The sequence below is a fragment of the Podarcis melisellensis genome (genome assembly GCF_964234715.1).
Source record: "Podarcis melisellensis genome assembly, chromosome: 3".
In the NCBI taxonomy this organism is placed as follows: Eukaryota; Metazoa; Chordata; class Lepidosauria; order Squamata; family Lacertidae; genus Podarcis; species Podarcis melisellensis.
Genome location: NC_138530.1, coordinates 39,597,173 through 39,613,678, shown reverse-complemented (window position 1 = coordinate 39,613,678; position 16,506 = coordinate 39,597,173). Strand labels below are relative to the sequence as shown.

Genomic DNA, 16,506 nt, shown 5'->3' with positions numbered 1-16,506 from the left:
AATCCGAATTCTACTACTACTACTTCTGCTTCTGCTTCTGCTTCTGCTTGAGCTGCTCCTTGAGCTATTCCATAAAAAGAAATGTCAGGCAATCTAGCAAAATCATAACTGAGTGTAGGGCAGTATATATAAATTCAAATCATCATCATCATCATAACTGACAACCTGTATCTGGAGGGGGAGTGCTGCCCTGTTACTTCTAAGTGACTTCCATAAGTGGCTGAATGGAAGGACAAGTGGGACAAAAGACACACATCATTTTTAAAATAAGGGCTGTATTTGCATATGGTGCTAAGCAAATGGAGGAAAGTGCTGGCTCCCAAGGTGGTGATCACAGCCACTTTGCTCTTCCTTGGTTCTTTTAGCTCAGTGTGGTCCAGCAGCTAAGCCAAAGTTTGGCTTTGCATGCCATCCAAACTCAGGATCATGTTAAGCACTCTCCTCTTTAATCACGAACTGCAGCCAAAATTTGTTTTTTGGCAACAGGTCACTGTTAAGGAGGGTTCAAATGATACACTAAGCCAAATTTTAGTTGGTGCACTGCACTGAACTACACTGAACTAAAATAACCAAGGACAGAACCCACATGGTACCACAGATCCTGTATGCATTCCCTAGCTGTCCTGGTTTGCTGGCACAGGGGTGGCATGTTACATTGGCACATAGGATCTGTAGATTACACTTCAAAATTTTATATAAGTAATATGTGGTGTTTATGGATAGATAAATAGAACAAACACAACTTGCCCCAATTTCGATTGTGAACTACAAGTGGATGCCAAGCAATTAACGTTCTTGTTTCATTTTTGGTCGCCTGTAGTTTTCCATATGTGATTCAGAATGCAGTACAGTGGAATGCAGGGGCTCAGTAGGTAATTAGCTTATATATCTGCAGTCTACACCTTAAAAACATTTACCATTTTGGAGAAATTTTCCAAGAAAACCAGAACTGAATTGTGTATGAAAGAATCATTTGCCCTTCAAGGTTTAGTGTTTAAGAACATAAGAAGTGATTATGTTGGCCCAGGAGGAAACTTTCACACCTCTCAACCAGTAGGTCATAGGTTCAAGTCCTGTCTGGGAAAACTAGACTTACGCCATATTACAATCTTAGATATAAATCTAATAAATTGATGGGGCCTGATTTACTACTGGAACTTCATGTTTATTTCCATAAATATATTGAACATATGGTTACAGAAAACAGGGGAAACAGAGTATTTAGATGATTATGTTGTGCTTGTAGCAACACATTTCTGCTTTTACCAAAGAACATGCTGTTTTCTGTTTCTGTGCTATGCAGTTGGTTTTTAAATCAGAATTTTCTTGTACTCAGAGATGCAAGCGATGCACATTTAAAAATCCACATTATGACTCTGAGTAAAGTTACTATTGTCTGTCTTTTTCCAAAATAGTTAGAATAACCTACTTTTGAAGCTGGCTTCAAATTTTTGTGTGCATTTCATTCTGGGGATATTTTGACAGTCTGCATTTTAAAGTTGTAGCACTGGAAAGCAAATCAATAACCTGAAGAAAAGAATATCTGAAACTCTACAATTCTGTGAAAATATTATCAGGATGATTGATTTATGTGGGGATGAAGAGAAGGTAAAACTCCCAGCAATCATAAAAGAGATGGGGGGGGGGGTGTTTCTGATTCATATTAAGACAAAACATACATTCACATAAATAGTGAGTGAGAGGTTGGCAGATGATTTAAGCCATATAAATAATTGGAATGAGAGGTGCCATCTGACACACTTCTGAAACTGCAAACTCATGCCAGTACTGTAGGCTGAAATACTGGCACAAAATACTTGGAGTTTAGGTTTCAAGTCTTCCTTCTAACCCAGACTCGCAAGATATATCCAAACTTCCAAAAGATTATTAGTCATGGCTATCACATTCAACTAACAATGATCAAAATATGGACATGATTTTTCCATAGCATATGACGCATACTTCCTTAGCTGTGAAGATGCCATAATTCCACAAGAGTGCAGAATGAGCTAGAGGTACAAAATGCAGCTTCTTTAGAATCTCACCTCTTATTTTAAATAATAATAATAATTCTGACATCTCAATCTTACAACATGTGTGCTTAGAGATAAGTAGGATTGAATTCAACGGAGCTTACTCCCAGGTGTGTAGGGTTTAGGATTATTATAGCCTTCATCTCTAGTGAGTAGGGCTTTGCTTATATAGTTATTTAAATATTTATATAATTCAGTGTCGTTGTAGCCATACAAAAGTTACAGCAACAATGAAAACATCAATAAAATATTGGGGGGGGACACAAAACTATAAATACAGGGTAGTTTAAAGAAAATTCACATTTCAAAGGCCTGTCAACAGAACACTGTTTTTAGGCGATGACTACAAGAATGCTAGGATGATTCTTCCAAAGAGTTGCATAGGGCAAGACCTGCTACACTAAAAGCTCAGTCCCTAGCGAAGGCCCCATCAGAGGATCTCAGAGATCAAAGTGGGACACAGTGGGCCCTGATTGTTTAGGGCTTTGTGAATTAGCACAAGAACCTTGAACCTGGCCCAGTAACGAATTGACAGCCTGTTTTGCTTTGTGGCTGCAAAGATTACAATCCTTACACCTGAAAAGGTAATGTTAAAAGTGAATGGGCAATGCCTGCTGAAATCGCAGAAGCCAGAGCCCATGGTGACAGGCCTGTGTCTTAAACTTGGATTGTTGTGAAATGCCTATGAAGTGGCAGATGATACATGAGAAATAGGTGGGAAGAGACTGTTGGAGCTGCCCACCATCCATACGTTCAGTTCCGCTTCTCTCTCCCGCTGTTCCCGCCCCCCCCCCCAGTGTGACCGTGAAATTGGAAGTTGAGACAGTTCCTTGCATAGAGAAAGGGAGACTGGAGTGGGAATATATTGCACAATCAGTTCCTAGGAGGTAGCGACTGGGTTCCAGCCTTCATCGAATGAGAAATTTCTCCATGGCTGTGTGGTTTGACTGCCTCTGAACAGCATCTGCAAATTGGACATAACATGGTTAAGTGTGTAGGTCTTTGGCCTCTTCAACAGAATCAAGTCACAGATTTCAAAAAAATAAAGAAGAGGGGAAGGGAAGGTGGAATTCTTTCTTTAGAACAGGGAAAGTTCCAGCTTCTGTGTCAGAAGCTGTGCATGTTTCATGCTTTTGGGTTTTCATGAGAGCAAACTAGTTCCTTAAAGGTAAAGGGACCCCTGACCATTAGGTCCAGTCGTGACCGACTCTGGGGTTGCGGCGCTCTTCTCGCTTTATTGGCCGAGGGGGCAGGCGTACAGCTTCCGGGTCATGTGGCCAGCAGGACTAAGCCGCTTCTGCCAAACCAGAGCAGCGCATGGAAACACCGTTTACCTTCCTGCCCGAGCGGTCCCTATTTATCTACTTACACTTTGACGTGCTTTCGAACTGCTAGGTTGGCAGGAGCAGGGACCGAGCAACGGAAGCTCACCCCGTCGCAGGGATTCGAACTGCCGATCTTCTGATCGGCAAGTCCTAGGCTCTGTGGTTTAACCCACAGCGCCATCTGTGTCAACTAGTTCCTTATGGACCCCAAAAAGCAAGTGGGAGAGCAATCCTAAGCATGTTTACTCAGAAGTAAATTTCCTCCCTGAGTTTAATGGGGCATATTATCTAGTTAGCATGTTTAGCATTCATTAAGGCAGTTAAAACTGGGTTATTAAGGAATAGTTTTTAAAATATTTAAAACCAGGGATTTTCTGCTAAGATAGCTACTGAAAAGCCTTCTCACCAGAGAGATCTGGCCGAAAATGCATTTATTTCAACAGCTTTCCTAGCTACAATTACAGCATGTTTCTCCAAGGCACGAGCTATGTTTTTCCAGAGTAGCGTTGATGCAAATAACATTTTAACAATCAGGTTTTTGTTAGCAAATGACTGGGGAAAATTGATTAAATTATGATTGGAGCAATTTCTCACAGCAGTTTAATAATAATAATAATACTGCTAAATATTTCCAGCAGCTCTGCAAAAGTTTCCTCCCCTTCTCTCCCCACATCATCCTCTCCCTTTTATGTTTCATTCTTCAAGTTTCAGGAGGGACTAGCCAGCACTGCTGACATCAGATTCCATCTCTTCCTGGATTCAGTTGTCACCAAGTGAAACAAAAGCAGGTGGTGCTTAGAAAAGGGAATCATAGATGCCTGAAGCCATTTGTCACTCTGACAGGGTTTATTTGCATCGCATACAATGTGTCACTAAATCTGCTGGGCAATAAATATGGTTGTAGCTTTCCAGAATGCTGTATACAATGATATACTAGATTAGCAGGCCTCTAGCACACTGCACAATGTAATTACCTTGATCCTCAACACATTTATTTTGACTTATTTCCAAGTAAGCATGCTTAAGATCGTAGGCCTGTCACATTCCGCACCAGCTGTGAAACCACATGGGGCAACCAGAACTAAGCCAAGTAAAAGTGTCTGCGTACTTGGTTGTTTGATTGTGTTTGCTGCGGGCACACCAGTGTTTCCTGCCATATTGTATTTTGAGAGCTGGAAGAATGAAATGCCCCTTCGGTAGAAACACCATGTTTGATAAGATTTTGGGATTCTCTTTCGAAGCATGAATAACACTCTCAATTTGGAGGCTGCGAGCTTCCTCTTTTCTTTTCTGGACTGCACATTTGACCAGTTCCTTTTGAAAATGGGGTGTTTGTGTGTGTGTGTGTGTGCGCGCGCGCGCGCGCGCGCAAGAACTGCTTTTTGTCACATTGGATCCAATCAAGAATACACTGGGGCTGATGGATGGTACATCTGGCCAGCACCAGCTTGGCAAAAGTTGACTGGGAGGAAAACTTTGCTTAAGGTTTTAGCTGTATTTGCTGACTAAAAGTTCCAAGCCGGATTTCTCTCCCACAGTCTCCTGCCTCTCAGAACTCGTAGATCAGATCCTCTCTGAGATCAGTAGCTGTGTTTCCTAGGGATGGGCAACACTGTCCGTTGTGGTTTATCTCAGTCTCTTGTTTTTCCAATCTTAAGTTCAGTTCTCCACATTTCCATACCAGTTTGTAATTTTTTGGTCATGTCCTCATGAAAATTCACCAGCATTTTCTTGTAGTGTACAGTACATATTTTTCCTACGTGATTTTGCCTGATATACACAAATTTACAGATCTCCTCCTAATACAAGAATGTGTTTTTGTATGTTCTTTTCAGTAATATATGAGTTTTTATGCAAATTTACCCTTAGTATCTGTATTTTCATATATATTACTTGGCTAGAGAGCTGTGCTACAAAATCTGGAGGGCGAGGATTTTGATTGATGGCTGCATTTCAGTTCCCATATTGTCTCAGCAAGTGCGAATTATGTAGGTTCACCTTTCAATGCAAACAGAATCAAATTTCCCCCGATGTTTCCCTCACAGATTCTAATGCTGCTTGTCACCGTTCCTAGGCAGGGCAGACAAATTCCATGCCACTATCACAGAAGCATAAATGAGGGAAGAATCATGTTTCCCCTGGTACAAACTGTTAATGTTTGCATAGTACAGAAACTTGATAACTCTTCACCATAGGCTTGTAGGAAGGTTGTGAGCTCTAAACAACAAAGATATATACGATTACTGGTAGGGGGAAATACATCCTGTGGAGTCACTCTAAGGTTGACAGGTTAAAAGGTAAGAAGTTAGTAACATAAACTTGTGTCCCCCCAAATAAATTGTGCATATTATGGAGCTGGAATAAGAAGCAAGCCTTTAAAAAATAAGGGATTACCTTAAAATATCAGGTAACACCTAGACATCATCTTAAATCTGGGGAAAGAAAAATGCTTATGGACGTGGGTGGCGCTGTGGTCTAAACCACAGAGCCTAGGGCTTGCCGATCAGAAGGTTGGCGGTTCAAATCCCTGTGACGGGATGAGCTCCCGTTGCTCAGTCCCTGCTCCTGCCAACCTAGCAGTTTGAAAGCATGTCAAAGTCAAAGTAGATAAATAGGTACCGCTCCCGTGGGAAGGTAAACGGCGTTTCCGTGCACTGCTCTGGTTTGCCAGAAGCGGCTTAGTCATGCTGGCCACATGACCCGGAAATTGTACGCTGGCTCCCTCGGCCAGTAGAGCGAGATGAGCGCCGCAACCCCAGAGTCATCCACAACTAGACCTAACGGTCAGGGGTCCCTTTACCTTTTATGCTTGTTTACTTTAAAACTATTACCTACCTAGTTCAGTATGGTTTTCCCCACCCCTAGGTGTCCTTTTAACTGAACCAAAAGGGTGTTTTCACAAATAATGCTAAATATTACCTTTTAGACTATTGACTGTTCTCTACAATGAAAAGTAGAGAATTTATTTTAAGCAGCATAGAATTTAGATTGGAATTTCAAGTGCAGGACTAACAAAAGGCAACAAAATAACTCTTGTTGGATCTCTGGTCCAGCATCCTGTTACTACAGTAGCCAACCAGATGCCTATGAGAAGCTTGCAAGCAAAGCCTGAGCACAACAGCATCTTCTCCTCCTGCAGCTTCTAGCAACTGGTCTTCAGAAGCATACAGCCTCCAACTGTGGAGGTCTGAATTTGAATTCCTTATGAAATGGGCAAAGACAGGCAGGTCAGATGTTCAGACCGCTGCTTGAGGGAGGGAAAGCAGCAAAAGAAGGAAACTGTTATTCCCACCTCAATGAGCACTGAAATGTTTATATTCCATTAATTTTATCGGGATTATCCATTGCTTACATCACTGGATCGCATGTTCTTTCGGTCAGTAAGAAAACAGCAACAACAGCAAAATCAATCATGATTTGACCAGCCCCTGAGAAAGATGCAGACCAGTTGTGCAAACAGAAAATGATGCGGAGGGAAAACTCGTTTCACTGAAAATCATGCACATTTCAAGGAACATCGATTCATCATAGGAAAGTACCAGTGTACTTGTCTCCTTTAGAACCAGAAATTATGAAATCATCTGTACTTGGCTTTCATGCATATACTTTCCTTCCAGCTTTCCTCTTTCACTGGCTGTCCTTACACTCAACAGTTATTTTTTTATACATGTAATTCTCTTGGTAAAAGTGTTTCATGCAAAAAAAAAAAAATTGTTTGGTTTATTAATATAGTGTTGGCATGATCATGCATACATAACTAGTATAAAATAATGTTTAGAAAAACTATTCAAGATACCTTATGTACTAACCCACATAGTTAGCACATAGTGCCCAACCAGGTTTTGGTGTTGCAGGAACAAACTCAGTGTTTGTGCACCCCTCCATTACCCCCTTGTTTCACATACTACAGTGGTACCTCGAGTTAAGTACTTAATTTGTTCTGGAGGCCCGTTCTTAACCTGAAACTGTTCTTATCCTGAAGCACCACTTTAGCTAATGGGGCCTCCTGCTGCTGCCGCGCCACTGGAGCACGATTTCTGTTCTCATCCTGAAGCAAAGTTCTTAACCCGAGGTACTATTTCTGGGTTAGCGGAGTCTGTAACCTGAAGCATCTGTAACCTGAAGTGTATGTAACCCGAGGTACCACTGTACACTTCATTACAAACTGACTTTCAGGTTTGGTGGGTGTGCGTCAGTAAACGAGGGGAATTAAGACTAAGAGAACTGAGTGGGGGTGCTCGTGTAATCTCACTGTATACAAGTTGTACAAGTGACAATAAAGTATTTCAGTATTTCTATTTCAATTAGTTTTTTCCTGGTTAGTGGAAAAGCATAAATTGCAATGACATTTGAACCAGCAAACTATGTTTTCCATGTGCCCTGCAAACCAGGATTGCAAATCAGTGTTCCTGGTCCAGATGTAGTAGCACACAATGGTTTGCTACAAACCAATAAACACACATAAACAAACAAACACACACACACACACACACACACACACACACATATATTAAGTGCAAGAGGGAACATGCAATCCCTGGGTTTATTCCCATAACAACAAATCATGGTTTGGCGTTTCATGTGTTCCGATCCAATCTAATGTATTGCTATATTGTTAATATATTCATTGTGGGAGACAGCAGAAGTGGGAGGCATAAAACAATGTTTCTCTGAACTTTGGTTAGGTATAAAGGTTCTTCTTCTAATGCAACGCAACATTTGGACTATAATTGCTAGCATTTGTAGCATTTACAATTGCTATAATTGCTAACATTTATCCAGCATGTTCAAGTGTTCAAAGCACACCACAAATTAGGGTATCAACCATTCCAACAATTCTTAAGTCAGTTTTAGAACCCCAGTTTTGGACATTGTATGGCTTGCCTAAGTCCACCCGCCTATTAAAAGCATAACAGAAAGAAAATTTGAAGAATGAACTTGGTGGCTCACAGCTTAGTGTCTTGGTGACTGCAATACACTAGCTTCTTCCATGAAAAATGCAGGGCCATTCTCAGAACTGCACCAGCAAAGTATATTACTTGTGCTTCACTTCTGATTGCCTAATCCTATGACTTAAAAGGAGCTGCACAAGGACAGCAGCCTCATCATGTGTGAGGAGCTACAAAGGATCCCAAGACCACCAGTGTACCTGCTTTTATTTTTAATAAAGAGGTTTACCTGACAAGTAGTTTCCAGAACCTTGATCATCCTGATTGCCCTCCTCCTCCAGCTTATCCTTCTTAAATTGTGGTACCCAGAATTGGACACAGTATTCCAAGTGTGGTCTGACCAAGGCAGAATAGAGTGGTACTATTACAGTGGTACCTCGGGTTACACATTGCTTCAGGTTACACACTCCACTAACCCAGAAATAGTGCTTCAGGTTAAGAACTTTGCTTCAGGATAAGAACAGAAATCGGGTACCAGTGGCACAGCAGCAGCAGGAGGCCCCATTAGCTAAAGTGGTGCTTCAGGTTCAGAACAGTTTCAGGTTAGGAACGGACCTCCGGAATAAATTAAGTACTTAACCGAGGTACAACTGTACTTCCCTTGATCTGGATGCTATACTTCTGTTGATGCAGCCTAGAATAGCATTAGCTTTTTTTGCTGCTGCATTACGCTGTTGACTCATGCTAAGCTTGTGATCCACCATTTGCTTAGTAGAAAATCCTATTAGGCTGCAGTGAAGCTTTAAGTCATGTTTTGTACCACCCTGGCTTGGCCCCTCTCATTTTGAAATTCTTGATCTAGTAACAAAGATAGCAACCCTTTGCCAGCAATCTGGCTTTCGCCTTTCATGGGCCTCCAATCCCCAGTTTATGAAACAGAACAAGCCGGCCAGAATTAAGCAAGGTTCAGATGAGGTTAGCAGAATGCCCTTTCTTGGCCTTGGAACTACTGAACAATGACACTGCTCATGATCGCTAAAGTTGAGTCATGGCCGCATTACATTTGAGCAATCTTAATCTTCCAGGAAAGAAAGCAATATGTGGGCAACAGACTTAGGCTTTTCCAATTAAGTGTTTTACACTAGCAAGAGAAAGAAGCATGGGATATCTTCATTAGGAATGCATTCCATTATAACTCCTGTTCTGCTTTGCTCACTTCCAGACGATTATGCCCAATTGTGCAACATTCCAGTGCCAGGATCTCGGAGGCCGTACGGGCAAGATGCATTGACTGACTTTGAGGAGGAACAGTATACTCCGGAAACTGATCCATACTTTGTGGAAGACCGTAAGCAACCTTTGCTCCCCAAAACTAAACATTAGTAGCTTGGGTTCCTCCTGCTTATTCAGTAAATAAATACAATGGTAATGCTAATAAACTTCTGTGCAGGTTTGAATGAGAAGCATAGAGGATGGAGCCCTCTCCTTTAAATCTCTGTGGTTTGAAGGATAAAGGTGGACAGGGTGCCCAAAAGCCCTTTGTAAACATCCCTGCAGGAGGATATTTACAAAGGGCTCTTTCAAAGCCCCGTGCTTCACTTTGAAGTTTTGACAATCAGGGCTTCGAAGGGAAGCATCACAGGACATCACAATGAAATCAGGTGTTTGACAAGAGAGCACCACACACCTGTCAACCTTTGCCCACCAGGGATGGAGGAGATAAAGATCTGCTCCTCCAGACAACAAAGGTTCCCCACCCTAGTGTAAGGGGAGGGGGTAGGAATTAGTAAGCTGGCAGAGGGGACACAGGGGTGGGCTGTGGGTTAAACCACAGAGCCTAGGACTTGCCGATCAGAAGGTCAGCGGTTCGAATCCCCGCAACGGGGTGAGCTCCCGTTGCTCGGTCCCTGCTTCTGCCAACCTAGCAGTTCGAAAGCACGTCAAAGTGCAAGTAGATAAATAGGTACCACTCCGGTGGGAAGGTAAACGGTGTTTCCGTGCGCTCCTCTGGTTCGCCAGAAGTGGCGTAGTCATGCTGGCCACATGACCCGGAAACTGTACGCCAGCTCCCTCGGCCAACAAAGCGAGATGAGCGCCGCAACCCCAGAGTCGGTCACAACTGGACCTAATGGTCAGGGGTCTCTTTACCTAAGCTGGCAGAGTCAGGGGCAGGGAGGGTTGGCAAGCAAAGCAGAGTGAAGAGGGCAGGGGTAGCAGACTCTAGCTGATGCAGTAAAATATATTTGGGCTCCAAGGATCCTTATTCTTTATCGTTCCTCTGGGTAGATAGCACATGGCATGGTTCCTGCTTGATCCTCGGGAGTCTGTCGACACAGGCCTTCCGTGACGCAGTCCGTGTATGTGCACACTGAGAATGTTCAGTATCATGTGTGAATTAAGCAGTGGTTAATAAAGTGGCTATTCCAGCAGTGTTGTGCTTATCACTTCCCTGTTTCATTTGGTCTCTTTCCTGATAGTGTTTGGTTAAAATATATCGTATATCAAAAAGGGAAACAAAAGAAAAATAAATAACTCGGAGCAAGGCAAGAAAGTAGCAAAAGTGTTTCATATATTTCATTCCCTTCAGCAGAGGCCAGCCTAATGATTTCATCTCTGCTGAATGCTGAACAAACTCAGTTGACTTACGCAAAGTTGTATAAGGTCCAGCCATTTCCATTTCGTATGACTTTAATTAAACAGAGCAGCTTTCTGAGCTGAACTATAGCTAAATGGTAACATTGTTTTAAAAAATTGCAAAACAGTGTGTACTGGAAACCATGGGAAGAAATGATGGCATAGTCACGGGAGCAGAAGGGGAAATGTTGGGCAACCCCCCCCCCCATTATCTGCTGGTATTAGGTTGCTGTTTAAGTTCTAATGCTTTCCTTTAAGGTTTCCATTTGGATTGTGGGTTCATCTCAGTGTGTTAACCTCTGGATGGCATAGATCAGTGTTTCAACACAGGTTCCAGATTCAACCACTGCCATCTCTGTTTTTTTAATCAGTAATAGGGATGAGGAAACAGACCCTTGCTTGAGACCCCAGAAGACCACTCCCAGTTGGAGTGGGTAGCCATGGGCCAGATAGACCCATGGCTCACCCTGAAGAGGGCAACTTCATACATCCAAGGCACAAATGAATATGAATGGGTCTTTCTTCAGTTAAACAATAAGCTCTTTGTTTAAAAGGGGAGGACTTCTGCATGCATTGTATATATTTTTTAACATTTATTTATTTATAGCATTTTTACTTTGCCATACAACCAAAAAAAACCATCCGACTCTCAGAGCAGCCTACATGCAATCAATTAAAGTAATTGTTTCATCCGAGGCACCATTTCTGAAAGTTCTCATGATGACCAGCTGGGATGGAAGCCGTTCAGGGGCAGGAGGAGCCCCGTGGAACTAGTGGAGCTAATGGCCTCGTCATAGTGGAGAGAGGGAGGACCTCATGGAGAGAGTCCTTCAGCAGGACTGGATGATTAGCTTTACCCAGTGGTAGTTCCTAAAGTGAAGATGGGCTGCAGCTTTCACATAAAAGATTCTTGCGTTTTGCCTCTAATTAATCTCAGTTTAGGCTTGCTGCTGCTTAGAATATAACAGGACCTTTATCTCTTAGACTAGTGGCAACTGAGGAATCTATCTTGAGGGCATAACAATTTCCATGTATCCCAAAGAACTTTGGCCTTCTTTTTCTAGCAGCACGCGTCCACCATTCTGTTCACCATACCCAAAGGAGTCCTGTGGGATGTAGCCTGTGAGAGTACAGCACATAGGCATCAGGGTGTAGATGTGGAAAACTCACCACATGGCAACTGGCACTTGCTGAGATGCTTTGCACAGAAGTGCAGGCTTCTAGGGGTAGACTAGGACATGACACTTTCCATGGAAGTTTGCTGTAGTTTCCTTAGATGAAAACACCTTTAGTCATATTCATGTATACTTAAAAGGAATGGTGCATTCTCAGATATATTATTAATCGTTTATAGTACAGCAGAATGAAAACAGCCTTATATTTATTTCACTAATCTGCTGTATATTTCTATAATGGGTTTTGTTTACTTTTTCAAACTGCTGTATCTCAGGCTTATTGCCCAAAAAATATCTGTGGTTGTTTAATAAGATTGGGTCCACAGCTGCTTAGACCACATTTTGGGAAATAAAAGACTTTGTGGACTGCAAATTCCTCAGATGTTCTTTGTGCTTGACTGCCATCTGCAGGACTGTTCAGTTATTGCTTCTGGGAAATGTCTATCCTTTTTGTAAATTTTTAGGTTGTATCTACATATTATAAAGAAAATATGGTGCTGCAAAACCCCTGTTTCTCTTGTGGTGCCTCAGAACTGAAATTGACCTTGACCTTGAAGTGTGTCCCTATTTTAAAATTTAATTTATTTACTTTTCTACTATGAACTCCATGGAGTTCCTAATGAAGGCAGTCATGTCTTCTGCAAAACAGCAACAGCATCTTATTAATTGATTGGCACTTCAAACATTTGGACTAGTTTATCTCTGTATGCCCTGAGCATAACATCACAGCCTGTGACTTTGCTCTGGAAGCTTTTCAGGCACTCATTGTAGGCTGAGAAAGGCTTTATTTAGGGTGGTAACACAATAGAGAATGCCCTTTGGAGGTTGGTGCATTAAGACTCTACAGCTGTTGAATGCAATCATTTCCTATGTTTTTGCTGCCCAGGTTTCCGGAACAGCTTTGAGGAGTTACAGGCAGAAGAATGTGGCATTCTGAATGGATGTGAAAATGGACGCTGCGTGAGGGTGCAGGAAGGATATACCTGTGACTGTTTTGATGGTTACCATTTGGACATGGCCAAAATGACATGTGTTGGTAAGTGGATGTCACATACAGGCCACTTGCAGAGTCCGCCAAATGTAGAGGATAAGCCGGCACCTCTGATTTTCATGATCAGATGTGTTTTCGTGTTTAAGGGTTTCTGAATCCTACAGTTCAGCGGCACATTCCACTGGGAAGTTCTCCTGCATGTGCCCCATGGAAATGAGTGGGAGCTGTGCAAGAGATGAGCAATGGTGCAGCTCCTCTCGCGTTTCAGTGGGACTTGCACTCAAGAGCTTCTTGGTGGATTGTGCCCTAAATGCAAGGGCAGCCTGCACTAAACTCCTGCATGGTTCACATGACTAGCAGAAGAGGTGAAACAATCAGGGCAGAATGTGCAGCCCACATAGTTGACTTCCCTTGGTGACTGTAAGAATTTACTAGAAAGAAGGTACCTGCCTCTTCCTACACTCCTAGGAGTGAAACAGGTAGTGCCTAAGCAGGCATGCATAAAACAGTGGCCAGCCAGGCCCCCTATTCACTGTCTAATCAGTAAAATTTACCTGCCACAAGTGCTGCTGCATATGTTTGTACATATGCTGTAACCTTAGGCTATTTGTGGACAAATTAGGGTCATTTTAATTATGTTCAACTTACATGGCAGGTAGGACACGGGAGGCACTGTGGTCTAAACCACTGAGCCTAGGGCTTGCCAATAGGAAGGTCGGCAGTTCGAATCCCCACGACTGGGTGAGCTCCCATTGCTCGGTCCCAGCTCCTGCCAACCTAGCAGTTCAAAAGCATGCCAAAAGTGCAAGTAGATAAATAGGGACCGCTCCGGTAGGAAAGTAAATGGCGTTTCCGTGCACTGCTCTGGTTTCATCAGAAGCGGCTTAGTCATGCTGGCCACATGACCCGAGAAAACTGTCTGCAGACCAACGCCGGCTCCCTCGGCCAGTGAAGTGAGATGAGTGCCACAACCCCAGAGTCGTTCACGACTGGACTTAACTGTTAGGGGTCCTTTACTTTTACCTTTTTACATGACAGGTAAAGTTTTACTTGTGTATTTGTCCTGTATTTGAACGCTATTACCTTGCATTGGTGGAAAGACAATGTCATGCACATAAACGTAGCCGCTTTTCTTGCTTTTCTAGAAGACCGCAGACTGGACACTGAAAGTTCTCTTGTTAATCGCAGACTTGAATGCAGGGCTGGTGGGCAAGTCACAGCAAACTGTGCTTCCCTCAGTCTTTGACAACATCTAACACCACACTATTTCTCACCTTGTTTGCTTTTCCTTCTAGATGTGAATGAATGCAATGAACTGAACAATAGGATGTCTCTCTGCAAGAATGCCAAGTGCATAAACACAGAAGGATCGTACAAGTGTTTGTGTCTCCCAGGCTATGTCCCATCAGACCAAGCCAATTACTGCACACCCCTGAACTCGGACACAGAGAGTGAACTGGAGTAAGAGAAGCAGCAGCTGCCGTGTAACTTTAAGCCCATATACTCTGCACTGTAAAAAGAAAAGAAAAGAAGCGTATTTAACTTGAGTTAAGGACGCTACTCATCCAGATGTTGGCTGTGTGTGGAAAACAAGCAATAAAACGTGTCTTCTTAAAAGTGAAAGGTGATGGTTCAATATACATCATCTTCACTAAAGCAACAGACCAAATGGACACATTTCTCTGTATGGAAGAAGCAATTAAGTATATAGTGTGTTCATAAATAAAATTCACAGAAAAAAGCAAAATATGCTGTTATTTTGAACAGAAGGGTGGTATTGTGTTGTTGTTTTTTACTATTGCTTGGTTTATTTGGCATTTAACTAGTTGTGAAAATATTTTATAGTCCTTTTTTTATTTAGCAGTTCTTTGCCTACTGTTCCTTTGGAAGCTTTCCCCTTTTGATCCAGTATTGCAATATAAGCAATTTTCTAATGGTTATACACAAAATAATGCTCGTCTTTGTCTGGAACATTGGCCAGTGACTTTTTAAAATTACTATAAATGTCTGCCCTGTGGAGCAGACACTGTTTTTTTAAAAAATAATGTACACTTCATGGAGATAAATCCATTGTATTCATTTTGTATTCCATGTGGCCTTTTACTGCACTTAACATGCCTTAGAACCTGCCTTGCCAAGTTTCAAAGCTGCTAGAGGACGACCATTGAATATCTTTTGTACTCTGTAACAAAAGATCTAAGCTCCTGTTTGTATTGTAATGTGTAAATTAAACACAGATCTTGTATTGGTTACCCTAACATATTAAAGCTGTATATTAAAACTCAATAAAATCTACAATTTTTTAGAAAAATTGAAGTATGTGTTTGCTCTAAGGTTTTCTGTTATTGCTTTGTGATTATTTTATTACTGCTAATAACCCAGTGCTTTATAATGAAAATACCTGAGCTACTGTTCTTGACAGCATTTTTTTATTTTTGGAGCATGACATTTCCCTGACCATGGCAATTGTTGCTACCATGTAGATCTCTTTAGATATATTCATAAATATATCTGGTTCATTCTCCATAAGGAAAGCATGCCATTTTGCAGACCACTGCAAATCTCATCCATGCCAGATAGACAGTTTTGTGTAAAATTTCATTTTATCCTTCTAGCCACTAAATCAGAGGAGCAGAGAGCCATTGTTTCCACATGGGCAGCTGAGGAACTCAAGCGGAAATGGCTGCATCAACCTCTCAAGATATGTTTAGATTTCACAAGCACCTTGGACATAGGTTGGAAATCCTCCACCAATATAAAGAAGCAACAGTTTTTATAAGTCAGCAAGTTGGGGGAGAAAACTATAAAAACATAGGTTCAGAACAGGTCATTAAAAATGTTTCTGGTCCTTTATTTCATTTCATTTCATTTCCAAAGACCAATTTAAAGTATTGGCGGGGGTTAGCTATAATAGAATTCTACAACAGGTTGTATTTGTGTCTTTCTGTCTGTCTCAGGAGACACTCTCAGGAGTGTGCTCTCGGGGGGTGAAGTCAACCTGTTGGAGAACGTTTCTGCCATCCCTCTGTAAGCCCTTTCTTTGTACTGATTGTTATATAATGAAGGCCAGAGGATCCAGAACTTTCTCCCCATTCGTGGCTCCAGTTTTTCATGGGGGGAGGGGTGGGCACAGAGAGAGCCTCAACACTAGCCAGCTGGAAGGGAGATATAATGTGAAAAACACAGCCCTGAGACAGCACATAGAACTGGGTTGATTAATTTTCCAGGTGTAGCTGTTTTAGTGTTGTGGAAAGGACTTTGGAAAGTGCAACCATTACAGTCGTGTTGTCTTTGAGGTTGCCCATCAGCCTGCCCCAGCCCTGTAAACTGAGGCGTGAAATCCCCATTGACTTGCATTAGCTCCTGTGCTAGTCAGGATAGTTTAAATATCAACTTTCGTTAACTATCTAAAAATATATGATGCTTTACAGTACAGAGCAGGCTCCTGCTTAAGGAGCT

General features: G+C 42.1%; 1 protein-coding gene across 13 annotated transcripts in view; it reads left to right on the top strand.

Annotated features, from left to right (window-relative positions):
• The window catches only part of LTBP1 (latent transforming growth factor beta binding protein 1), a 187,018-nt gene extending 171,660 nt beyond the window's left edge, over positions 1-15,358 (top strand). For all 13 annotated transcript variants that reach the window (XM_081905343.1, XM_081905338.1, XM_081905346.1 and 10 more), the window contains 3 exons: positions 9,470-9,595; positions 12,943-13,092; positions 14,343-15,358. In XM_081905343.1, coding sequence (XP_081761469.1) covers positions 9,470-9,595; positions 12,943-13,092; positions 14,343-14,512 — 446 coding nt within the window. In that variant the 3' untranslated portion in view covers positions 14,513-15,358. The remainder of the gene's footprint in view (positions 1-9,469; positions 9,596-12,942; positions 13,093-14,342) is intronic.
• The last annotated feature ends 1,148 nt before the right edge of the window (positions 15,359-16,506 follow it).